The 27,334-nt window shown below is 42.1% G+C and overlaps 1 protein-coding gene across 2 annotated transcripts in view; it reads left to right on the forward strand.

Annotated features, from left to right (window-relative positions):
• Positions 1 to 26,374, forward strand: part of SGPP2 (sphingosine-1-phosphate phosphatase 2) — a 126,583-nt gene extending 100,209 nt beyond the window's left edge. Inside the window, exon 5 of one of the 2 annotated variants that reach the window (XM_059055249.2) lies at positions 22,807 to 26,374. In XM_059055249.2, coding sequence (XP_058911232.1) covers positions 22,807 to 23,358 — 552 coding nt within the window. In that variant the 3' untranslated portion in view covers positions 23,359 to 26,374. The remainder of the gene's footprint in view (positions 1 to 22,806) is intronic. The other variant, XM_067026980.1, reaches the window with a different exon arrangement.
• Positions 26,375 to 27,334: the final 960 nt, after the last annotated feature.

Genomic DNA, 27,334 nt, shown 5'->3' on the forward strand with positions numbered 1-27,334 from the left:
ACATCTTCTTTATCCATTCATCTGTCGATAGACACTTAGGTTGCTTCCATGTCCCAACTACTGTAAATAGTGCTGCAATGAACATTGTGGTACATGTCTTGTTTTGAATTAAGGTTTTCTCAGGATATATGCCCAGTAGTGGGATTCCTGGGTCATATGGTAGTTCTATTTGTAGTTTTTTAAGGAACCTCCATACTGTTCTCCATAGTGGCTGTATCATTTTACATTCCCACTTGTAATAAGTCTTGGTGTCAACTAGTAAAAGTCCTCCAACTTTGCTCTTCAAAATTATTTTTTGGGGCTTCCCTGGTGGTGCAGTGGTTGAGAGTCCGCCTGCTGATGCAGGGGACACGGGTTCATGCCCTGGTCCGGGAAGATCCCACATGCCGCGGAGCGGCTGGGCCCTTGAGCCATGGCCTCTGAGCCTGCGCGTCCAGAGCCTGTGCTCCGCAACGGGAGAGGCCACAGCAGTGAGAGGCCCGCGTACCGCAAAAAACCCCACAAAACCCAAAAAACTATTTTTTGCTATTCTTGGCCCTTTGGATTTCCATACGAATTTTAGAATCAGCTTGTCATTTTCTCCAATGCTAGACTTTTTACAAAATTAATTAATTTTATTTTTATTTATTTTTGGCTGTATTGGGTTTTCATTGTTGTGCATGGGTTTTCTCTAGTTGAGGCAAGCAGGGGCTACTCTTCGTTGCATTGCGCAGGTTTCTCATTACAGTGGCTTCTCTTGTTGCAGAGCACGGGCTTCAGTAGTTGTGGCTCGAAGGCTCTAGAGCGCAGGCTCAGTAGTTGTAGCACACAGGCTTAGTTGCTCCGTGGCATGTGAGATCTTCTCCACGGACCAGGGCTAGAACCCGTGTCCCCTGCATTGGTAGGTGAATTCTTAACCACTGTGCCACCAGGGAAGCCCCAATGCTAGACTTTTTATTGGGATTATATTGACTCTATAGATCAACTTGGGAGAATTGGCATCTTTTGCAATATTGAGGTTTTCAATTCATTGGCATAGTACATTCCTCTACTTAGATCTTTAGTTTATCTCAGTAATGTTTTAGTTTACAGTGTAGAGGTCTTGCGTATAATATATCAGATTTATTCCTAGGTGTTGGTAGGCTTGTTGCTGAAAATTGCATTTGTTTCATTTTCTAATTATTCTATTTCTAATTAGCCCATATATATAAATACAATTGATTTTTATACATTGACATATCCAGTGATTTTAGTAAATTCAGTTATTAATTCCATTAATTGCTTGTATATTCTTTTGGATTTTCTACTTAACACAATTATGCAATTGGTGAACAATGACAAATTTACTCTTTCCCCAATATTTATTTCTTTTGTTTGCCTTATCCCGTGGGCTTAGATCTCCATTATGATATTGAATAGAAATGATGATGTGGTCATCCCTGTTTCTAAACGCAGGGAGAAAGTGTTTTATATTTCATCCTTAAGGATGATGTTAACTGTAGATATTTTTTTGTTGGTACCATTTATCAGCATTAGAAAGTTTACTTTTATACCTGATTTGCTATGAATTTTGCGTTTTTTTATCCTAAATGGTATTGAATTTTATTAAATGATTTTTTGCATCTCTTGAGATGCTCTTAATGATTTTTCTTCTTTATTTTATTAATGTTATGTTTTATTCTGATTGATTTTTGATTATTACACTAACTTTGCATTTCTGGAATAAACTCAACTTGGTCATTATCTATTACCTTTTTTTATATCACTGAATTCACTTTCTCCTAACGTGATTTTTATGGACTTTTATAACTATATTCATGAGTGAGATTGGTGTGTGATATTTTTTTCTTGTGGGTTTTAGTATTAAGGTTAGGCTGCCCTCATAAACTGATTTGGGAATTCTTTTCCTCTTTTTCTATTTTTAGAAGAATTTGTATAAGGTTTTTTTTTCTTTTTAATCTTTGGAAGAATTCATCAGTAGCCCAATTGGATCTGGAAGAGTTATTTTTGAGAAAAGGCTTTTAATTATATTGATATATTTCATGTATGTATAAAACTATTCAAATTTTGTTTTCTCTATATGTTATGTTTTTCTAGGAATTTGTCCATTTTATCTCAGTTGTCAAATTAATTGCCATAATGGTGTTTATAAGTCTCTATTATCTTTGTAGGATCTGTAATGATTTCTGTTTTTTCATTCTTGATTCTATATTCTTTGTTGATCCATTTTATAGGGGCTTATCAATTTTAGTCTTTTTAAAGAACCAACTTTTGGTTTTGTTAATTTTCTCCATTGTACATGTATTAATTTTTGTTCTTTATTATTTTCATCCTTCTTTCAGCATTACTTTGCTGTTATCTTTCTAGTATATTTGAAGTAGATTCTTAATCATTGATTTTTAGTCCTCCTTCTTTTCCAATATATCATTTAAGGCTCTACATTTACCTCTAAAAATATGTTTAGTTGCATCATACAAGTATTAACAAATTATTTTTCATTGTCATTTATTTGCAAATATTCCCTAATTTCCCCTAAGGGTCACTTAGAATTATATTACTTTAAATATTTGGGAATTTTCTAATTATTGTTTTAAATTTTATTTCTAGCCTAATTTCCCTTTAATCAGAAACAGTATGCTGTCTGATTACCATTTCTTGAAATTTGTTGAGATTTACTTTATTTCCCCACATATGGTTGTATTTTGTGTAATTGCTGCATATGGTGTTTTATATGTCAGGTCATTTTTTAAATTGTACTTTTTGAAGTCCTGTATTGTCATTGATTTTTTTTTTTCCTGCTTGTTCTTTGCATTGCTGAGAGAGGTATATAAAAATCACTCACTGTGGTTGTGAATTTGTCTGCTTCTTTTAGTCTGTCAATTTTTCCTTCACATATTTTGAAATATTTTCAAGCTATATTATTTGATACATACAATTTTTAAATGGTTGTCTCTTTGATAGGTTAGCCCTTTTACCAGTATGGAATGTCCTTTTTGTCACTAGCAATGTTTCTTGTCTCAAAGCCTACTTTGTCTAATATTAATATCGCAACACCAGCTTTGTTTTGGTGAGCATTTGCAAAGCATTTTCCATCCTTTTACTTTTTGCCTTTTCTCTATCCTAATATTTGCATTGTGATTCTCATGAGCAGTATGTAGTTGGGTTTTGTTTTTTAATTTAGTTTGACAGCTTTGCTTTTTAATTGGTGTATATAGTCTATTGTCAGTATAATATGATATATTTGGATTTAAATCTGCTGTATTGCTTTGTTAACTTTTCCCCATCTGTTCTTCTTTATCTCTTTTTTGCCTTCTTTTGTATTAATCAAGTATTTTAACTCTCCCTTTTTCCCTCCTCTATTAACTTGTTTTAAAGTCTTTACAATTCTTTTAGTGGTCCCCAAGAATTACAACATGTATCCTTGATATTTGAGCATCAAATGCAATTTAGTAACTTTATCACTTCCTGGGAAGAGTGGGTTATTAAATAAAATTTAATTCTACAAATATTTAAAGCCCTCAAGGACTTATTTTTATTGTTGTTCATCCACATATTTATCCTTTCTGTTGTTCCTCAGTCCTTCCTACAGTTTTGTTCTTCCATCTGGTGTCTCATTCCTTCTGCTAAATTATTCAGTGTTTCTTTTAGCATGGTTCTACTGCTAATGAATTTCTCAGTTTTCGTTTTACTGGAAATGTCTTTATTTCACTTTATTTTGCTGGGTTTAGAATTCTCTATGTCATTTTCCTCCAATGTCCCTGAACTGGAATCTTGCCATTTCCGTTTGCCCAGTATACACTTAAATCAATGTAGCCAGCTTGGTCAGGCTGGCAGTGAGTTTCCAGATCTCATACCTGCCGAGCAAGGATGACTATTTTCAAAGTTATGGATAAACCATTGGTATAAGCTTTTTGGAGGGCACTTTGTAGACTGTATTAAGATCTAAAGTGTACATTCAGAGCCTTCTAGGCTCTTAGCCCATTTCCCTAACGCATGCAATTGCACAGGTGTAAAAGTAAAAATAATAACAAACATTTATAAAGCACCATTCCAAGTGCTTTACATGTATTAACTACCTCATCAGGGTAATTAACAGTGACCCTATGAGGGAGATACTATTGTTATTCCAGTTTTACACATGAGGTTAAGTAAACTGACCAAGGTTATACAGTTGGTAAGAGACTGAACTGAGATTTAAAACCTAAGCAGTCTGACTTGAGAATCCATGCTTTTTTTTTTTTAACATCTTTCTTTATTTTAACATCTTTATTTTGGAGTATAATTGCTTTACAATGGTGTGTTACTTTTTGCTTTATAACAAAGTGAATCAGTTACACAAATACATATGTCCCCATATCTCTTCCCTCTTGCATCTCCCTCTCTCCCACCCTCCCTATCCCACCCCCTACGTGGTCACAAAGCACCAAGCTGATCTCCCTGTGCCATGCGGCTGCTTCCCACTAGCTATCTATGTTACGTTGGGTAGTATATGTATGTCCATGCCACTCTCTCACTTTGTTCCAGCTTACCCTTCCCCCAGAATCCATGCTTTGAATTAACATTCTATACTGCCCCTCCAAGGGTGTTCATTAATGCATTTAGTAGCAAACAATGAGAATAAACGTCCACCAATCAGATGGTGTTAAGTATGGTATTTCCATAGAGTGGAATGTGATATAGCCATTAAAATAATGTAGTTCTGTAGTAACAAAAAGATGTGTATGACATATAGTCTGTGAAAAACAGGTTACAGTATGGTGCCATTAGTTGTAAAATTATGTGTGTGGGAAGAGGAGTTGGTTATGGACAGGAGGCTCAGGAGTGCTTTTTTTTTTTTTTTTTTTTTTTGGCGGTACGCGGGCCTCTCACTGTCGTGGCCTCTCCCGTTGCGGAGCACAGGCTCCGGACGCGCAGGCTCAGCGGCCGTATCTCACAGGCCCAGCCGCTCTGCAGCATGTGGGATATTCCCGGACCGGGCCACGAACCCGCGTCCCCTGCATCGGCAGGCAGACTCTCAACTCCTGGGAAGCCCAGGAGTGCATTTTTAATAGTGAGCCTGAATTGCTTTTGACAAAAACAATAAAGTTATTTTTATTTAATGGACAGACACTATATCTTATTCTTCCTCTATCCTAGTATTTTTTTCCTTCTTTTTTTATCTCTTCTATTTTTCTACCTAGTATATTTTTTAATGTGTAATAACCAATCAAAAATAAAAGCACGTGATGACTATTGAATGAACTAATAAAGAAATAGCTGAGCTCCATTATTATTTACATAAGGATTTCCTAGAAGAGAAGGAAGTTTCTAGACTTTGCTGTGATGAATGATAATTCTTCATTGACTGGGTACTTGCATTTCTCATATCTTCCCTTGCACTGTGTCTATTTTTCTTTTTTCTTTTCTTTTTTTTAAACAGAACAACACTTAATGTGGATTTTGGCAATAAAACAAATACCTGCATTGCCAAGTGCTTTTGTCTTTGGTCCTTTTATTGTTTGGGAATCAATTTAAAAATTCACAAACCATTGATTTCCAAAATTCCTCTTAATCGCTGTTACCTTACCTACCAAATCTGATTAAGAAAGGGAACCAAGTTCTCCACATAATTAATATCCATCCATCTTCTCTGTGATGCTGTTTCAAAATAAGAAATACACCTTGAAGGGTTTAGAGAGTCGAGCTGGGCTAAGTTGCCTGTGGAGAGAAATAGCAGTATCTAGCTTGCCATACAGGGCAAATGGATGGTTTATCCATCACATAAACCATCCATATAAAACTGCCTGAGAATTGCTCTCATTACCAAACTGTGCCCTGTTGGTGATCGAAATGAACACTAATTGGGGCACAGCAGACAGATGTAGTGAATTAGCTCCCTTGCATCGTATGCTCTGAAAATCAGCTAAAAGTCTAGAACTTAATTTTAATCGCACAATACACTGAGGTCTGTGTCTGTGTATGTCTGTGGGAATGTTCCTTAAACCATGCTCACTGGGGAAAGGAAATAAACACTTCATGAATCATATTTTTAAATGCACACAGGGCTTCCTGTAAGTGCTATAATTTATTTGATTTTTTTCCAACACTGACACTTCCATAAAATTATTACACATGCATAGGGTTAGGGCACAGTTTGGTTTCCACACCACACCCCTGAGCTCTCACCACATGTGTGAAAACAAAGGGTTATGCACGTACCACAGTCTTGTGCTTCACTGTATCTTGAATCCCATTTCTCCATTTTAACAGTTACGTTGTGTTACTGTCATCTCACTTGACACACAATAACAAGGAAGTGACAATCTCTGTGATTGAGATGGTCCAGCCTCATCATAAACATTGTGCAGCCATATCAGACACACCTAGAACAGTCTGCAGAGAAAGACTGATATTTTTTAGGTCTCCAGTTCCTCGTGGATATGATATAAGGACCGCAAAAAGATACCCTAAGGGAGTTTTGTTTCTGCACAGGGAGCCAGGACTCAAGGGTTCGAGCCAACATTCCCTGGGGTCAGTGACAAAGGACTAGGCAGAGTGATTTTTCCTCTGAATGTGAGCAGTCATGTCACCAAGTCTACAAAGAATTTTCAGATCTTTCTCTAGGACCTCTTTACACTCAAATGTTTCTTCATCGGAATATCACTCTAAGATTTTCAAAAACTATATTATCACTTTTTCACAGTATTGACTCAAGTATTATATGAGTATATTACAGTGCCCATATAATTCAGAAGGTTTTATTTTTTTAATCTTTTTAAATTTTTTGGCCCGTCTTTACTTTTTCTAAAATTTTATTTAAGTATAGTTGATTTACAATGTTGTATTAATTTCCTCTGTACAGCAAAGTGACTCAGTTATACATATATATATATATATATATATATATATATATTCTTTTTCCTATTCTTTTCCATTATGGTTTCTCACAGGATATTGAATATAGTTCTCTGTGCTCTACAGTAGGACCTTGTTGTTTATCTTCCTATATATATATATATAACAGTTTCCCTCTGCTAATACCAAACTCCCCTTCTTTCCCTCCCTTACCCCCTATCTCCCTCAGGTGGTTTTATTTTTTTAATGTGTATTTCAAAAAAGCACTCAGGAAGCTCTGACCTGTCATATTCAGCTTGAGGAGCCTGTGTCGGCCTCTGCGACTTAGCGAGGTGAGACAGTCTTTGCCATTCACAATGTGGTCCCCTGACCAGCAGCTGCAGCATCACCTGGGAGCTTGTTAGAAATGCAGACTTGGAACTTCCCTGGTGGTCCAGCGGGTAAGACTCCGTGCTCCCAATGCAGGGGGCCAGGGTTAGATCCCTGGCCTGGGAACTAGATCCCACAAGCATGCCACAACTAAGAGTCCACATGCCACAACTAAGAAGTCCGCATGCCGCAACTAAGAGTCTGCATGCAACAATGCTGCAACTAAGACCTGGCTCAGCTGAAATAAATTTTTAAAAAAGAAAAAGAAATGCAGACTCTCAGGCCCCACTTGGACCTACTGAATTAGATTCTGCATTTTAACAAGTTCCCAGTGGACTCTAATGCAAGATGCAGTTTGAAAAGCACTCAAACAGTCTATACACAACATCCCAGCCAATATGGGGACAATGCCAATTAAATTTCAACCCGCATGGGCCTGTTCAACAATTATATTACATTTGAATATGACTTTCTTCTGTTCTCTTGTTGCTCAGAGGCCCCTCTGCCCACCCAGATTTGAGAAAAATCACTTAAATAGTTGACAGTGTCTTTTGTGTCTTCTAGCAGATTGCCCTTCCCTATTCTTGTCATTCTTGCAGGCTGCTTAACAGTTGTCAAAGACAATGTTATAACCTGCCTGTGAAGCTTGTTTGATCTAATGTCATAATCCTGTTGACCTGCCAGGCCCTGTGATTCATTATAGTTAGAGCTGCTCATATTAATGTGAATTATGGGTAGGGAAACTTTGTTTCATGAAGATCTCCTGTTTGGACTTGTTAGATTTTGAGAAACCAAGACAAGCAAGTGATTATTTCCCAAATCATACTGTATATGGACTAGAGTTTAGAAATATATAGTGTACCTAAATCCTTTCTAGTTAATATTCATATTGTAAAAAGCATGCAATAATATCTTATTGTATCATCACATTAAGAAACATAACACCTGCCTTATTTACTTTTTGAGCAAACCAGTGCCATTTAAAGAGACTATACAGGGACTTCCCTGGTGGCTCAGTGGTTAAGAATCTGCCTGCCGGTGCAGGGGACACGGGTTTGAGCCCTGGCCTGGGAAGATCCCACATGCTGCAGACTGACTAAGCCTGTGCGCTGCAACTACTGAAGCCCAAGCACCTAGAGCCCGTGCTCCACAACAAGAGAAGCCACCACAGTGAGAGGCCTGCACACTGCAATGAAGAATAGCCCCTGCTCACCACAACTAGAGAAAGCCAACATGCAGCAACAAAGACCCAACACAGCCAAAAATAAATAAAATTTAAAAATGATAATAATAAAGAGGGTATACAGGGCTTCCCTGGTGGCGCAGTGGTTGAGAGTCCGCCTGCCGATGCAGAGGTCACGGGTTCGTGCCCCGGTCTGGGAAGATCCCACATGCCGTGGCGGCTAGGCCCAGGAGCTGTGGCCGCTGAGCGTGCGTGTCCGGAGCCTAGCAGGAGAGGCCACAACAGTGAGAGGCCCACGTACTGCAAAAAAAAAAAAAAAGAAAAACAAACAAAAAAAGGAGAGTATACAAAGGAAAGCAACATAAAAAATGCAATTGTTACATGAGATATGCATATTCAGTCATTCAAAATAATTAGTCATATGAATAAACATTGAAATAATTATCTACTCGCTAGAGTATAATTTTTTAAATAAATTTACTTATTTATTTATTTATTTTTGTCTGCGTTGGGCCTTCGTTGCTGCACTCAGGCTTTTCTCTAGTTGCGGCAAGCGGGGGCTACTTTTCGTTGCGGTGCTCAAATCCTCATTGCGGTGGCTTCTCTTGTTGCAGAGCATGGGCTCTAGGTGCGCAGCCTTCAGTATTTGTGGCATGTGGGCTCAGTAGTTGTGGCTCACAGGCTCTAGAGCACAGGCTAGGTAGTTGTGGCACATGGGCTTAGTTGTTCCGCGGCATGTGGGATCTTCCCTGACCAGGGCTCAAACCCATGTCCCCTGCATTGGCAGGCAGATTCTTACCCACTGCACCACCAGGGAAGTCCCTAGAGTATGATTTTTAAATGGTAAAATCATAACTCTTGTCCAAACATAAATGTTAAAGATTTTATTCAACTGATTTATTAATGAAGGAACTAGTCAGATATAAAGAACTAAATATTTACAGAAAACTTAATAAAGAAATATTACTTAGATTGCTAGGTTATACAAAACTAGTTACTGCCCTACAGGGCAACAAGCTGTTACCTTTGGGGGTCATCATTTCCACTGAATGGGAATTATTTGCATTTCTACCCCCCCCCAAAAAAAAAAAATCTTTCAGCTAGCTTGTCACTTCACAAGGTCTGAGACCTTTAATCAATAGCAAACAGTGACAGTACCATACTGTCTTGATGACTGTAGCTTTGTAGTATAGTCTGAAGTCAGGGATCCTGATTCCTCCAGCTCCATTTTTCTTTCTCAAGATTGCTTAGGCTATTCAGGGTCTTTTGTGTTTCCATACAAATTGTGAAATATTTTGTTCTAGTTCTGTGAAAAATGCCATTGGTAGTTTGATAGGGATTGCATTAAATCTGTAGATAGCTTTGAGTAGTATAGTCATTTTCACAATGTTGATTCTTCCAGTCCAAGAACATGGTATATCCATCTGTTTGTTTTATCTTTAATTTCTTTCATCAGTGTCTTATAGTTTTCTGCATGCAGGTCTTTTGTCTCCTTAGGTAGGTTTGTCCTTAGGTATTTTATTCTTTTTGTTTCAGTGGTAAATGGGAGTGTTTCCTTAATTTCTCTTTCAGATTTTTCATCATTAGTGTATAGGAATGCAAGAGATTTCTGTGTGTTAATTTTGTATCCTGCTACTTTACCAAATTCATTGATTAGCTCTAGGAGTTTCCTGGTAGCATCCTTAGTATTCTCTATGTCTAGTATCATGTCATCTGGAAACAGTGACAGGCACAAAAAACAGAAATATAGATCAATGGAACAGGATAGAAAGCCGAGAGATAAACCCACGCACATATGGTCACCTTATCTTTGATAAAGGAGTCAAGAATATACAATGGAGAAAAGACACCCTCTTCAATAAGTGGTGCTGGGAAAACTGGACAGCTACATGTAAAAGAATGAAATTAAAAAAAAAAAACACTAAAAGAATGAAATTAGAACATTCCCTAACACCATAAACAAAAATAAACTCAAAATGGATTAAACACCTAAATGTAAGGCCAGACACTATTAAACTCTTAGAGAAAAACATAGGCAGAACACTCTGTGACATAAATCACAGCAAGAGCCTTTTTGACCAACCTCCTAGAGAAATGGAAATAAAAACAGAAATAAACAAATGGGACCTAATGAAACTTAAAAGCTTTTGCACTGCAAAGGAAACCATAAACAAGATGAAAAGACAGCCCTCAGAATGGGAGAAAATATTTGCAAGTGAAGCAACTGACAAAGGATTAATCTCCAAAACATACAAACAGCTCATGCAGCTCAATATCAAAAAAACAAACAACCCAATCCAAAAATGGGCAGAAGACCTAAGTAGACATTTCTCCAAAGAAGATCTACAGATAGCCAACAAACACATGAAAGGATGCTTAACATCACTAATCATTAGAGAAATGCAAATGAAAACTACAATGAGGTATCACCTCACACCAGTCAGAATGACCATCATCAAAATGTCTACAAACAATAAATGCTGGAGAGGGTGTGGAGAAAGGGGAACCCTCTTGCACTGCTGGTGGGAATGTATAGTGATACAGCCACTATGGAGAACAGTATGGAGGTTCCTTAAAAAACTGAAAATAGAACTACCATATGACCCAGCAATCCCACTACCGGGCATATACCCTGAGAAAACCATAATTCCAAAAGAGTCATGTACCACAATGTTCATTGCAGCTCTACTTACAACAGCCAGGACATGGAAGCAACCTAAGTGTCCACTGACAGATGAATGGATAAAGGTGATGTGGCACATATATACAATGGAATATTACTCAGCCATAGAAAGAAATGAAATTGAGTTATTTGTAGTGAGGTGGATGGACCTAGAATCTGTTGTACAGAGCGAAGTAAGTCAGAAAGAGAAAAACAAATACCATATGCTAACACATATATATGGAATCTAAAAAAAAAAAATGGTTCTGATGAACCTAGGGGCAGGACAGGAATAAAGATGCAGACGTAGAGAATGGACTTGAGGACACAGGGAGGGGGAAGGGTAAGCTGGGACGAAGTGAGAGAGCGGCATGGACATATATACACTACGAGATGTAAAATAGATAGCTAGTGGGAAGCAGCTGCATAGCACAGAGAGATCAGCTCAGTGCTTTGTGACCACCTAGAGGGGTGGGATAGGAAGGGTGGGAGGGAGACGCAAGAAGGAGGAGATATGGGGATATATGTATATGTATAGCTGATTCACTTTGTTTTTTTTTTTTTTTTTTTTTTTTGCGGTATGCGGGCCTCTCACTGTTGTGGCCTCTCCCGTTGCGGAGCACAGGCTCCGGACGCACAGGCCCAGCGGCCATGGCTCACGGGCTTAGTTGCTCCGCGGCATGTGGGATCTTCCCGGACCAGGGCACGAACCCGTGTCTCCTGCATCGGCAGGCGGATTCTCAACCACTGTGCCACCAGGGAAGCCCTCACTTTGTTATAAAGCAGAAACTAACACCACTGTAAAGCAACTATACTCCAATAAAGATGTTAAAAAAAAAAAAAAAAAGCAAGCAGTGAGGTGAACAAAGTATTATTCCTTCTGTTATCCTCGGGCGCTTTGCCCCCAGAAGAGGTTTTCTACCTTACGTCAAAGCTGTATATAATTTTTCTTATGCTTATAGAAAACCATTTTCTGTTAAAGATGTCAACATGATTTCTAATGAAGGTTTAAATAGGCTCACTTTCCAAGTGGGCATTTATTCTAACACAGCAGAAGGTGAAAGCTGGCATAACTTTTTCTACCTCCTATCTTTACTCTTGAGCTCCAGCGGGTTTTCACAATAAGTGTAGATTTCCATGCCAGTGATCTTTAGCCCTAGATTTGTGCTTGGATATCTGAGGTGGCTCAGAAAACAGGCACGACAGAGTGCCCACTCAAAGAGCTGTGAATATCAGGAGATTCTGCTGCTTACACTTACACCACCTGGCAAGGTAAATCTGCTTCCTGCTTTTGATTGATCCCTGTGGACATTGGTGTGTTTCAATAGGAAATTAATATTTTTGAACTTAGGCATTCACTCTTTCTCCCCTATACATATGCTAATTAATAAGATGTAGGTTTCTCTCTGTAATCATTTATATTCATATTCATGAACAATGTTGCCTCCCTCTTACCATTTGGCTTCTATTGAATCTCATCTGCATTATTCTCAGAAATTGAATGAACTGTGAGCTAGCATGGAAAAGAATCAGTATTCTGAGTGTATTAACTAGGAAACATTGATCTGTAACTAAAAGTTATTTTCTAAAGTAATTGTTGGGAGGGTTTGAGGGTTTTGGGTTTTTTTTTTTAAGTTTGTTTTAATGTCAGGGTCTGCTTGCATTCAGAGCATTCACTGCATCTACAAAGAAGTGGGTCTTGGCTTTTACTCTGCTCCTGGCTTCAGCTTGCTCTCTGAAGGCAGCCAAGGGCAGAGAGGGCCCTTCACATTCTCAGCAGGGGACCTGGCAGAGGGGAAGATGCCAGAATCATCGAGTTCTCGCCATAAATAGTTCCAAGATCTGAATGCATTCTTTCCGAACAATTGAATGAATGGGTTTGTTCACCTCTTCTTTCTGGTGGGCTAACCCTGCGTTGTTTTGGTCTGTTCAATAGCATTCTTCAGTGAAGATGTTTGGAGATAGAATGTAAATTTTTCCCTGTAAACCGCATATGGGAATGTGATATAGGGTCAGAGTTCACAACTGCTGGGAGTTCTCAGGGTTAGGGCCTGCTGTTGAAACATCTAGAGATGTTTACCAAAAGGAGGAGTGTTTCTGTTTGGCTCAGAATAAAAACATTCTTTTATGTGTTTCTATATCATTCACAAAAATTTGTTCTGATGTTTGGGATAACTCCATTAGGATTCTTTCCTAAACACTTTAGATTGCCCGTCTTTATTATTTTTGGTAAAGAGGTATAATAAAGCTCAAGCTTTTATCTGTCTACTAACTTTTATAACTGAAAACGAGAATAGGTACACAAATGAAAGGCATTTAGATCTTTCTGCATTTTAACTTTAGAAAAGGTTAGGTTCATGTGATGATTTTTTTTTTCCCAAAATAATTTAAAAGGCTTCATTTAAACCTTGATGGTAACTTGAATTAAAGGTTTATTATGTTTCAGTGTGATTTGTAGGGTAGCACTGGCAACGCATCTTGTATGCTTTTATTTTAAATGTTACTTACATCACGGAAGAATGGTATCTTGATTGTCATGTAGATTCTTGGGAGTTTCTTTTTTTTTTTTTTTTTCCCATGATGTGAAAACTTATAAGCATCAATTAATTATTTCCATGCTCGTCTATTTTGAAACATTCTGATTTTAATATCCTAATTTTTTGCCTTGATTATATTTTATTAAAATAAAGGTGTTGACTAGAAAATTTAGAAAATATTTGCAAAGCATGGGGAAGATAATCATCTGTGATATCCAAACAGAAAAACTACTATTAATATTTTAGTCTGTTTCCTTCCGATATTTTATCCATGCATGCAAGTGTATATTTATATAGAATTAGGATCAACCTTTATGTAGAGTTTGTATTCTGCTTGATATTATCTCACTTATGGATACTTTGAAACCACACAAAAAAAGAGGTTGCAGAAATGTTTCTTTTCAAATGGAAAATGTTCCTGCTGTTTTTTAAAATAAGAAAGCAATATGTATTTTTAATTCATTTTTGGTGAAAACAACATTATACCATGCCTGATTTATGTCTTTCCAGATTCTTCCTTATTACGATGTATGCTCCATTCTTTATGCTCTTTTTGCTTATCTGTGGTTTCTGATTGTTCTGTGGTGGAGCACGTGTTAGTTACTTTTTGGACTTCATCAGTATAGGTTGAAATAACTCAACAAGAATCATCCCTATCCAAAAACCTTTGTGAGTGGCTTCTTCTCTGATTATTTTCTTTCTTTCTTTCTTTTTCTTGGGGGGCGGGGTGCTGTGTTGGGTCTTTGTTGCACATGCGGGCTTTTTCTAGTTGTGGTGAGCCGGAGCTGCTCTTCATTGTGGTGCGTGGGCTTCTCTTGTTGCAGAGCACGGGCCCTAGAGCGCGCGGGCTTCAGTAGTTGCGGCACATTGGCTCAGTAGTTGTGGCTTGCGGGCTCTAGAGTGCAGGTTCAGTAGTTGTGGTGCATGGGCTTAGTTGCTCTGCAGCATGTGGGGTCTTCCCGGACCAGGGCTCGAAACCATGTCCCCTGCATTGGCAGGTGGATTCTTAACCACTGTGCCACCAGGAAGTCCCTCTCTGATTATTTTCTTAGAATAAATTCCTAGGAGTGGAATAACTGGGTCTAAGTGCTGAATATTTTGTGTGTGTTGTAGTCTAATTATGTTCTTCTTGGAAAGGAGTTTTAAATGTGTTTTTTCCAAAGTAAAGCACGCTTATTCCGCCATTTTTGCCCTCACTTCTTTTCTTTACCATGCTACATTATCTTTTACCCATCTTCCATAGCGTTCCTACCTCCTTATAAAGCACGCACACTCTTCTCTCTCCCCGCCCCCCGCCCCTCCCCCGCAAATCCACCTTTTCTGGACAGAATTATCCCAGGGCTGGCCAGTGGCTCCGCACGTCTGTACTGTGCTCTGTACACTCTCCTCTGCCCCACAGCTCACCTTGGCCATTCCAGAGAAATGTGAACTCTTTTCCCTCTGGCCCCATGCACTGTGCCAAGTACACGTCTGTGCAGTTCCAAAGAAATCACCTCCTCGTTTAGAACTTGCTAAAATCAAAACAGCAGATCCAATCCTGAGATGAAGATTCTGGGAGTTTTTCACTTCTGTGAATTTAGTAGCTTGAAAAAATTAGTGTAAAGAAGTTGGCCTTGAATTTTCAAGCACTCTGGTCCTTATTTTTTAGTTTTATTATTTATTTTATTTTTGGCTGCGTTGGGTCTAAGTTGCTGCGCGTGAGTGGGGGCCACTCTTTGTTGCGGTGCATGGGCTTCTCATTGCAGTGGCTTCTCTTGTTGCGGAGCACGGGCTCTAGGTGCGCGGGCTTCAGTAGTTGTGGCTCACGGGCTCTAGAGCGCAGGCTCAGTAGTGGCGCACGGGCTTCGTTGCTCCGCGGCATGTGGGGTCTTCCAGGACCAGGACCCAAACCCGTGTCCCCTGCATTGGCAGGTGGATTCTTAACCGCTGCGCCACCTGGGAAGCCCTCATCCTTATTTTTTAAGAGCTGTTTAGAATAAGTTTATTATTAGAAATATAGGGCCCCAAATTAAAAAGTTCATTAGAAATGATTCAAGTATTTTTATTACAAAAATACCTAAATTGTCTTTATTACAGTGCCACCTTTTATGGCTAAAAATCCAACTGTGTGGCTAGAAGGAAAAATCTGTACAGCAGCAGCCATGTTGGCCAATATTACTTTCGCCTCAAATGCTAGGTAGGGGCTGTGGACCAAAATTGTCTCATCTCCTGATGCACTGAAGAGGACAGAATTAGTTTATGATTAATATTCCAACCAGATGTCTGGGAATTTGGTAACTGCAGTTACAAAGGAAGACAGAGGGAAGGCAGGCACATTTTCTTTTATGTATGGTAACAATGGGTTTTAAATATTATGGATATTCCGGAAAGAGAAAGGCATTAAATTCTCCTAATCTGTGTAACTGAATATCTGTTACCTGTTAGGTACTGTGCTAGGAGCTTTGAGGAATAATGTCAACTTGCAAGAGAACTTCCCTCCTTGCTGATCAGATTGTCATAATCAACTCAGGAGAAAAGCATGTGAACACGTAACTACAGCAAAGGCAGTTTAAGAGAGGGGCTTTGGGCTTCCCTGGTGGCGCAGTGGTTGAGAATCCGCCTGCCGATGCAGGAGACACGGGTTCGTGCCCTGGTCCGGGAAGATCCCACATGCCGCGGAGCAACTAAGCCCGTGAGCCATGGCCGCTGAGCCTGTGCGTCCGAAGCCTGTGCTCCGCAACGGGAGAGGCCACAACAGTGAGAGGCCCGCATACCGCAAAAAAAAAAAAAAAAAAAAAAAAAAAAAAAAAAGAGAGGGGCTTTTTGGATGGATCTAGAGACTGTCATACAGAGTGAAGTAAGTCAGAAGGAGAAAAACAAATGTCGTATATTAACGCATGTATGTGGAACCTAGAAAAATGGTACAGATGAACCGCTTTGCAGGGCAGAAATAGAGACACAGATGTAGAGAACAAACGTATGGACACCAAGGGGGGAAAGCTGTGGGGGAGGGGGTGTGTGTATGATACATTGGGAGACTGGGATTGACATATATACACTAACATGTATAAAATGGATAACTAATAAGAACCTGCTGTATAAAAAAAATAAATAAAAGAAAAAAAAACAGAGAGAGGGGCTTTTTGAGTGCTGTTAAGCAAGTGCCTTTACATTCAGTTCAGGCACAGGTTACCTCCAGCTGTGGAGGTACAGGAAGGTATTCTGGAAAGGAAGTAGCTTTTGAGCTGAGCCTTAAATGAGCTGAGAAGATCTTGATAGATAGAGATGGTTAAAATGTGCCGTACATAAAAGGAATGTAAAACTATGATAAAATGGTGCAAGACATGTCTGGGAAAAGCAAGTAGACCTATCTGACCGGCGTGGAATGTTCAAATGGGAAAGGAGCGAGAGAAAACCCCGGAATGGTAGGTTAATTAAACCCATATGAAGCAGGACTTTGAGTCCCTCGAGAGGTTGGTACTCCTCAGAGTGGTTTCTCTTTAGACCCACTACATCCGCATTACGTTGAGGTGTTAAAATGCAGGCTCCCGGGCCACACTGCAGAGCAGAATCAGAGGGCAGTCCTCTGAGATCTGCATCTTAATAATTGTCCTGACTGGTCCCAGTGCACTCTAGAATTGGCGGACGTTGGTTATTGAGACAGCAACCAGGAAGGGGGTCCGTGAATGCTGTGGACGGGAAGACCGGCCAGCGGCCAGGGACATGAAGGTCTGGGTGGGAGAGTGGGCATTCAGAGGTGAGGGCACAGCAGGAGCTTGTGAATGAAGGCAGGGGTCTGTGACTGCTGGCCAGGGGTGGTGAGAGAGAAGAGCAGTCATTAGGACTCAGCTTCTGCAACCAGGGAGCCTAGGGGAGGGCGGGGGGTCCATCACCAGAAATATGTGTAATTAACGAATTTCTCTGAGCCGGACAGGGTCACTCTGAACCTCTAGTCCTCTGTAAAACTGTGTTTAGCCCCTACAGAAATGGGGGCGCTAAACACAGTTCAACCCTAACAGAAAAAGCCCACATGAAAAGTGTCTTGACTTTGCAAAAGGAGTCTCGCGTCTGCCGAGGAACCAGTCCGAGCCCCTGGCACCACTGTTGGCCTGTCGGACACCATGATGTGAAGATGGCATTGCCGGGTCCCTTGCTCTCTGCCCAGGCTGCGACCTTGAGCCACTTGGTCTTGCCCACTGCCCTCCAGGCCCAGCAGCTTTCTGATGTTGTCCCGCCAGCTGCTCTAGGATATGCTGTTGTTGCTCTGAGCTCTGCAGTCCCTGCCCCATCAGCATCCTTCCCTGCCGATCTGCGTGTCACCAGTAACTCTTCGGCTGCTTCACCACGCAAAGCAGATCTGTGCCCATGACTCCAGTTCAAGGCCCGCAGTGGATGATAGCTTTGTCTGTGTCTTGCACATGGAGGCAAAATGACTCTTCCTGCCTCTCTGACTTCCTCAGGGCTCAGACTCGAGTTCAGTGGGGCTGCCAGGAGACACTCGGAGTGACAGAACCTCGTCTCCCCACTGAGAAAGTAGAGGCTTGTGTGGGGTATCGAGCTCATTGTGTCTGGCCCTGCTCCTCCCCTCAAACCGTGTATTCCTTTAAAACTCACAGAAAGACGCCCTCAGTCCTCAGCAGGTGATGCTTCGGCAGGACAGGCGCATGCCCCCATCACCATATATGCCCAGTCCCCTGTGCAGGACACCACTAGACGCACCTCAGATCCCCACTTCATATGGGGAATTGAAAGGCAGATCCTGTTTGGAAGAGGAGAGACCGAATTATTTTCACTTAATTATTTAGAGTAGGCAGTACATTTATATGATATAAAATTCAAAAAGGGGAACCCCCCGGTGGTCCAGTGGTTAGGACTCCGCGCTTCCACCGTTGGGGGCCTGGGTTTGATCCCCGGTCAGGGAACTCAGATCCTGCAAGCCGTGTGGCATGGCCAGAAAAAACATCCAAAAGGTACACGAGGGTAACCGGTGGAAAACCTCCTTGCCAGCTCCATCCCCTGCCATTCAAGTGAACCTGTTTGTGTAAAACAGTATCCATGTATTCTACCACCGTTGTAAAAATGGAAAATGGTAGCATACTGTACAAACTGTTCAGTACCATGCGTTTTAAACTTCCACATCAGAGCCTCCTCATCCTTTTTACAGCTGCAGAGTATTCCATTGTATGAATATACCACACTTAGATTTAACTGGCCCCTCTAGGTAGAGCTTGGCATTTTTCCAGGGTCCTGCTATTACAAACAATACTACAATGGACAGCTTGTAAATACTTCCTTACGGACACAGGCAGGTGTATCGCTATGGTCAAGACCTAGAGTGAGATTGTTGGTCAGAGGTTCTATGGATGTGTAATTTTTTTTTTTTTTTTTTTTTTTTTGCGGAACGCGGGCCTCCTACCGTCGTGGCCTCTCCCGTCGCGGAGCACAGGCTCCGGACGCGCAGGCTCAGCGGCCATTGCTCACGGGCCCAGCCACTCCGCGGCACGTGGGATCTTCCCGGACTGGGGCACGAACCCACGTCCTCTGTATCGGCAGGCGGACTCTCAACCACTGCGCCACCAGGGAAGCCCTGAATGTGTAATTTAAAAAAAATATTGCCAGGTTCCTACCCATAAGGGTTGTGCCATTTTGCATTCATATGTTTAAGAGACCAGAGTCCCTTTTGTCCCCAACTACTGTTTCATCAACAGAATCCTGTCAGACTTTTGGATTTTGTTAATGCTGATAGGTGAGGGGTACATTCTCAGTGGTTTGTGGGGCAGGGGAGGGAGGGCGGGGTCAGGTTTGAACCTCTGGGTGTCCAGAGCACTGGTTCACACACAGCACGCACAGCACTGTTATTTAGAGAAAACAAAAGAGGCCACCAGCTTTTTTATTTTTGTTTAAAATGTCATTTTTTATTTTACTTTTTAAATGAACAAACAGTGAAATTGATTTTGCGTTGGGTGTATAGTTCTCTGGATTTTAACACTGGGATAGATCTGAGTAACCACCACCGCAACACAGAGAGGCTCCATCACCCCTAAAAAGTCTCCCATGTTCTCCCTTTATAGTCACACCCTCCCCCTGCCCCTAGACCCTGGCAACCACTGATCTGTTCCCCATCCCTGTAGTTCTGTCTTTTAGAGAATGTCATATAAATAGAACCACACAGCATGTAACCCTTGGAGACTGGCTTTTTCCATTCAGCATAATTTCCTGGAGATTTCATCAAAGCTGTTGCCTGCATCAGTAGTTTGTTGTTTTTTATTGCTGAGAAGTATTCCATTGTATGAAAGTAGCACAGTTTGTTTACCCCTTGAATGACATTGGGTTTTTTTTTCCAGTCCTGGGTGATTATTAATAGAACTGCTGTAAACATTTGTGTACTGATTTTTGTGTGAATGTAAATTTTAATTTCTCTTCAGCATAGCTTAATTTCCACTTCTTATTATGAGTAAATTTAGGTATATTTTATATGTTTAAGAAGCATTCATATTTCTTTTCCTATAAAGTGCTCATTTCCTTTACTCATTTTTCATTTTGGTGACTTTTATCTTAGGCAAGTTGGTTTGGGGGAGCTGACAGGACGTCTGAATGAAAATGTCTAGCTTTTAGTTTAAAGAGGTAGCACTAAAGTTTGAGAGAGATGCCTGGAGACATAGTTTTTTTTTGTACTTCGCTTTTTAACTTTTTCATTGTTGCATAGTATTCCGCTCAATGACTGTACAATAGCTTATTTGACCAATTTTTTTTTTTTTTTTTTTTTTTTTTTTTTACGGTACGCGGGCGTCTCACTGTTGTGGTCTCTCCCGTTGCGGAGCACAGGCTCCAGACGCGCAGGCTCAGCGGCCATGGCTCACAGGCCCAGCCACTCCGCGGTATGTGGGATCTTCCCGGACCAGGGCACGAACCCGTGTCTCCTGCATCGGCAGGCGGATTCTCAACCACTGTGCTACCAGGGAAGCCCTGACCAATTTTTTAAAATTAATTTTTATTGGAGCATCTAAACATGGGCATTTCCACAGACTGTGTCTTCAGGCTCTGCATGTTTTTCTCTGTTGAAAAGTTTGTGTGGGTCCATGGCCTCATCTCTCCATTCTCTACCAGCGTGACACTCAAATCTATGTCTCCAGTGTTGTACAGCAGAAACTAACACAACATAGAAACTACACAAACTGTTCAACAGAGAAAAACACGCAGAGCCTGAAGACAGAATCTGTGAAAATGCCTGTTTAGGATCTATTAGGATCTAAAGGAGGAAACCAAGAAAGAGACTTCTTAGAGGTCAGAGAAGAGCCAAGATGATGCAGGGTAATATTAATAAAAGCTGAATACTAAAGGTCTGCTAAGTGAAGGGTGTCAGTCCACAGGGCCCAGTGTTCAGAAGGAGAAAGAACATCTCTTTCCAAGAATTCCAAGCAAAACCCATACAATTTTGTCTGATTGGACTGGTGTAGGTCACATGACCACCCCTGCACCAATCACGGTGACCAGGAGATACAGTGCACTGATTGGCCTACCTAGGTCATGTGGTCCAACTCCATAATTTTCCAGAACTTCATGGATCCCCAAGGGGAGGTATGAGGCTATTGGGTCAAAGACAGATGCTGAAGAAACAACCAGCAAATATCTAGTAAGTGGCCTTTGAGAATGGTGTATCATCTAAGTCTAGGTTGACAGCACTTGTGTTTCAAGGTGAAGTGGTGATGACAGGTATAGAAAATTCAGTTCAAGAGTTTGGCTCAAGTTTTGGTAACCAGGAAACGTAAATGAAGGATTGCTCCTTTTTTTTTTTTTTTTTCCCAAAAATAAAGTAACATCCGTGCATAATCATAGCACAGGAGAAGGTCATGGGGAGAAAGATCATGGAGACTGTGAAGCCTGAGGGATATTTAAAGAGAAGGATGATGGCGGAAGTAAGAACAGGTAAAGCCCAGGTGCCACGTGAAGGACATGCGGCAACACAAGGCTTCCCAAGACTCTTGGCGCTCTCCTATCTGTTCTCCTCACTGCAGTCAGAAACTCTTGTCATGTTGGTACCCAGTGAGAGCAACGTCAGTGGCTTCACGTTGCTCCCTGGATGCAGGCTTTAGGACGCGGACTGGTCTCTAGGGCCCTGTGGGAAGTGTCTCCTACCTGTGTTTACTCTTTACTCTCCAGCCCCAAGGGGCCATCAAGGTCCACAGGCTTATCCCTTTCCCTCTTATACAACAGTAATCCTCTGTCTCTCCACTACGCTGTAAGCTCTGCCTAGGTGTGGTTGTGATTGTTTGGCTCAGACTGGATCCTCTAGCACTGTGTCTGGCATATAGCAGGCACTCACACATGGGCACTGGAAGGAAGAATGGATGCCCTCTAATCTGTGAAATTTGCTGTAGCCTCAGTGTTTATTTCTAAGGTCTGATTCTCACCCATTGTTCACTCAAATCAGATGTCATTTTATTAGAAACTAAACAAGAGAAGTAATGAATGAAGCTATTAGGAAAAAAAACCCTAAGCCTTTAGAATTCTATTTTATGTTTCTATGAAAAAAAAAAAAAAGAGTGGAAGGCAACATGCCAAAATATAGACAGCGTTAACTGTAGGTGGTGGAAATAGGATCTTTTTCTTTTTCTTATACTTTTCAGTGCTTTCCAGTTTTTCCACAATGCATGTGTTTTACTTTTTGGTGTTTCCCAGATTTTCCAGTACACTGAGGGAAGTGTTTCAATTTTCCAATGGTAAACTTTCAAAATAATCCATGTGAAACTTTGTAACAAAACCACAGCAAGCTCCTCATTCTCTGACTTAGATGTATTCACCCGTTGGTTACATTAAGAATTCACCTTATTTGTATGGAAATATGTTAATGTAAATGTTTCGGACATTACATGAAATTTCTAAAAATCTTTTATGTTCTGGTATAATGTTATAAGTCATAATTCTAGTTATTACTTTAAAACGTATATCTCAGAAATAACTAAATTTCCTTGTCAATTGCATTATTATGAACTTTCATCAGATCTTTTTTTTTTTTTTTTTTTTTTTTCGGTACGCGGGCCTCTCACTGTCGTGGCCTCTCTCGTTGCGGAGCACAGGCTCCGGACGCGCAGGCGCAGCGGCCACGGCTCACGGGCCCAGCCGCTCCGCGGCACGTGGGATCCTCCCGGACCGGGGCACGAACCCGCGTCCCCTGCATCGGCAGGCGGACTCTCAACCACTGCGCCACCAGGGAAGCCCGGGGAGCACTCTTTTGACTTACATCATCCTTTTCTCTCCCGCAGGATGTGCTGGGTGGCATCCTGATCACCGCCATCCTCATTGTCCTCACCTACCCTGCCTGGACCCTTATCGATCGCCTGGACTCGGCCAGCCCCCTCTTCCCTGTGTGTGTCCTCGTGGTGCCATTCTTCTTGTGTTACAATTACCCCGTGTCTGATTATTACAGCCCGACCAGAGCGGACACCACCACCGTTATGGCTGCCGGGGCTGGGGTGACCGTAGGATTCTGGATCAACCATTCTTTCCAGCTCGTGTCCAAGCCCGCGGAATCCCCCCCTGTTACTCAGAACATCCCACCACTCACCAGGGACCTGTTAGCTTTGGGTCTGACCAAATTTACTGTGGGAATCGTGCTGGTCCTCCTGGTTCGGCAGCTTGTACAAAATCTCTCGCTGCAAGTGTTGTACTCCTGGTTCAAGGTGGTCACCAGAAACAAGGAGGCCAGGCGGAGACTGGAGATCGAAGTGCCTTACAAGTTTGTCACCTACACGTCAGTTGGCATCTGTGCTACCACCTTCGTGCCAATGCTACACAGGTTTCTGGGATTACTGTGAGCCTCAAGTGGTCGGAAATTAGCTCACTGGACACGAGAGCAAGACATCAAAAAGTTGTTGAGTGGGGAAGTTTTGACAACACATTTTTCTTGAAAAAAAAAAAAAAAAAAAGTTCCCTAAGTCACGTGTCTGTTTTGCTGATACCTGAGATAAATGTTGCTGCTTTATGGAAGGAAAAATGGCCTCACGGTGACCGCTAGCTTGTTAAGCGTCACGTTGCAGATGAAGCCAGGCAAACCCACAGCTGAGTTTTTTAAGGTGCCCCACCCTGTCCATTACTTGGACTTTGGACCAGTCCTGGGCTGGCAGGAGTTGTGGCCTGGCTTAGGAACGGCCACAAGCCCCCCTGGGTTCTGGAGAGCCTGAAGAGACGGCCATGAGCCAGGAGGCTGGACGTCGGGCGTTCCTTGTCAGCTGTGACCTTGCCCGGCACTGAGTCTCATTTCCAACACTGGAATGTGGGTCCAAGAGAAAGGGTGGCACCACATAAAACTGCATTCCTTGGACAGGGCGACTTTCTTGTCGTGACGATCACATTAGACGCTGCCTGCTTGCGGGGAGAGAGCACTGTGTGAACCTCGCTGGGAAGCGTGAAAGGCGGGGGCAAAGCTGGCGAGGTCACTGGCATGAGCCTGCTTTTCCTTATGCATCCTGGTCTCTGTCGGGTGCATATTGAACAGGGATCCACTCCTCCTCGTGTGTACGCTTTGCAGGAGTCCAGGCGCCATTTCTATCCTCTTCTGACCCATGAACCCAACTGGCTGCTCCCTTCTCACCTCGTCTGGGCTCGGCTGAGTGTCCTGCTGTCTCCTGCATCACAGTGACTCGGGACAGGCCCTCTGCTCTTCTTGGGCTTTTCGGCTTCCTTACAAACTGGGAAGACAGTGTCGTCTGTCTGTGAAAGTGGATCAATAGAAGAACAGATGAACCTAATCCTTCCCGGGGCCTGACGAAGAGGGAATAGGCCTCCCTCCCTGACACTGTTCCTCCCCTTCTGAGTTACTGTTCCTAAATCTATTTTCTCATCTGCTGAATAGAATCAGCGGCTCCCTTTCCACCTTCCCACCTCTTAACCTCTAGGCAATTAATTATAAGGGTAATTAATGCAAGAACAACATCAGCCTCTCTTAGGAAAACAAGCCAACAAAATACAACACCTTTTAAATCTCGGGAGAGTCCTTAGCCTTAGGAAGGCGGTCATTATGCAGACAGCCCCCTGCGGTGGTTCCTCTTCAGCTCTTGAGAATGAGGAGGCACAGGTATCAACAATGTTCCTATAAGTGAGTATCCACATGTAATTAACAGAGTGTCTTTTGCTGTAGTGCCTGAGCTGCTGAGGCCAGTGATTTTTATAACCCTCATGCACCCTCAACCAGGCACACGCTTTGGGGGAAAATTAGCCTCTGCCTGGAGAGTTAGGCTCTTACCTCTGCATCCAGTGTGAAAACCGAACACCCGTTTCTCCCGATTTTGAATTCGCACCCTGGCCTTTTGGTTGTGATGATCTTTAGTATTTGACTTAATGCTCCAGTTGATTGAGAAGAGTAACTAACTGTAAGACATCCTGTGCTTCCTTCAAATTCTTCTGACATTTTTCTTAGTTAGAAGGCAGGGGTCAAAATGACCTGCCGTTTGCCTGTTTTTTAGATCATACTCTGACCAGTATTTGTGGCACCGGGATGGGGAGATGCCCCAGCTCACGGGCACCCCTGCCCTAGGCCGCCCCACAGTGGGGTGCATGGGGCACTTCCCTGTACCTCTGTCCCCACAGGCTGCCAACCCCGAGGTCACAGTGCTAGCTAATATTTACGCAAAATGATTTTAGTTGATTTCTCTGAAGCCAGCTAGCAAAAAGGATCAGCCTTTTCCACTTGTATCCTTTGAGAAGAAGGGCCATAATTATTGTCACAGCAGTGGGTGTGGGTGATTCATTTGTGTGTGTGTAAATTTTACTGCTGTCCTTCCGTTTTAAGTCCCAACAATAGGATTGCGATCAGCTGTATTATATATTTAAGGCTATATTTACACGATTTGGATTGAGGATGAATATGTTAGCCACAGCCATGGATTTGTCATGGTTGGTCGCTTTTCAAAGTCTCTTGATATAGCATCTGAAGAATAAAATGTGCATATTGGTGAGGCTAAGCTTAGTTTTTGAGCACTACAGCGCTATGGCTTAGAAACTGGTTGGAAAAGTCCTTACCTGATTCAAAACCTCTTCACTCACTTCGCACAGCGCTTCACTGTTAGACCCTCACACGGTCTCTCCCTCCCTCTCTCTTCCCTTCTTCTCTCTCTTTCTCTCTCTCTCACACACACCCCACTTGCTCCTTCAACGACTATGCCTTCTGTCTCTGACCTTTGGATTTTCTCTCTGGGGAAAGACTGCCCCCTGCTGGCTTGTGTCAGGCTTGGTCCAGAGCCTCTCTCTTGAGCCGGGAGTCTTGGAGATGAAGAGTTTCAGAATCCAGCTCACCGTGATGTATCCATTCTAAGCTTAGGACCTGCGGTCTGGCCAGTCCTGGATTTGGAAATGGTGACACCAAAGCCCTCGGGGTCGTTGGCCCCTCCAGGTAGAACGGCATGGCCTTTTCCTGTCCTCATCCTGTTCCCAGCCCACCACCTCTCTGGACCAGGACATCCATCCTGTGACTGTCATTTGAAACAGCCATCATTTCAGGCCAGCTTTGCTCAGACTTGCACCGTAACAATATGCAAAAGAAAAAAAAAAAAAAAACGCAGACGAGACCGTGAACTAAAAACCCTACACAGCTGAAATCACCCCTCAACGTACCTGCAGATCACAGTGGAACACAGGATTTTCTTGCCCAAATAGGCGACCCATGCTTCCCGAGTGTAACCAAAGCATGTGGTGTTTCGGGGCCATATGCTCCGGGTTTCTATTTTGAAAACTTTCAGCTGTCTTGCTTATGTACCATATGTAAATTTATTCTTTTAAAAATCATTTTTCTTTGATTAAGATTTATTAAATGCTTTAAAAGCCAGTGTTCTGCTACCTTGGAATTTTTTTTTCGTAGATCTTTTCCCCCCAGATCCTCAGGGTTCATGCGACCTGAGTTGCAAAGAGGCAACAAAAAAACAGGAGGCTGTACAATTCTCTGTCGCTGTCACGATTCGGTCACGTGCAAATGTTGGTGAGCATCATAGCAGCCACAGGTGTGACAAACAGGAAGTAAGTGGTAAGATTGCATGCTTAATTACCCTCCTTCAACTCCTTGATACTAAAGAGCATCCTCTTAACCATACTTAGAGATAAATGTCACTATGTATTGAAAGGTAAATGCTAAAGGTGAGGCTGGTAAAGGTAAGTAAAACAGATGAATGTGTTTTACAGATCAGTATGTTGTCTGCTGAACAAAAGTGGACATGACCGCATTTCACATTCACATCGCAACGATACGCTCTGCCTTTAAGCGTCCCTTGCTATTTGAAATGGTGCCAAAAGCTGATGACACTCGTATTTGCAAGGCTGAGGCTAGGACCTCTTTGTCCCTTGGATGCTGTGTATTTTGTGATACCTAATATGCTGCATACTTGAGGCCGGATGAGACCTCATCTGCCCTGTGGAGTTCTCTCCAGAGAGAGGAGACTCAGGCTCAGAAAATTATAATCCAAGAGCCAAAGTGTTAAGGCTGTAGGGAAAAGATAACTTTGTAGTTGTTGAGAGGAGGGAGAGAGGAATTCCAGCTTTGAGGTCTGTGACTCAGGGGAGGCTCGTGGGAAGAGTAGTGTGCGAGCCAGGCTTAAAGAACAGATGGGGTTTGCACAGGGATGTGAGGCACAGTAGGTATGAGATGGTACTCCGTGGTGAGGGCACAGCTTGCCAGAGCTCTAACAAAGAGAAGACGGACCACACCCGTGCTGGTGTGTGTGGAAATAAGTGGTGGCAGGGGTGGGATAAACGGTGAGCAAGGGGCTTTGACGTTGCAGAGCCGAATCATGAGAACAGGAAGGA

The sequence above is a fragment of the Kogia breviceps genome, chromosome 2 (genome assembly GCF_026419965.1).
Source record: "Kogia breviceps isolate mKogBre1 chromosome 2, mKogBre1 haplotype 1, whole genome shotgun sequence".
NCBI lineage: Eukaryota > Metazoa > Chordata > Mammalia > Artiodactyla > Physeteridae > Kogia > Kogia breviceps.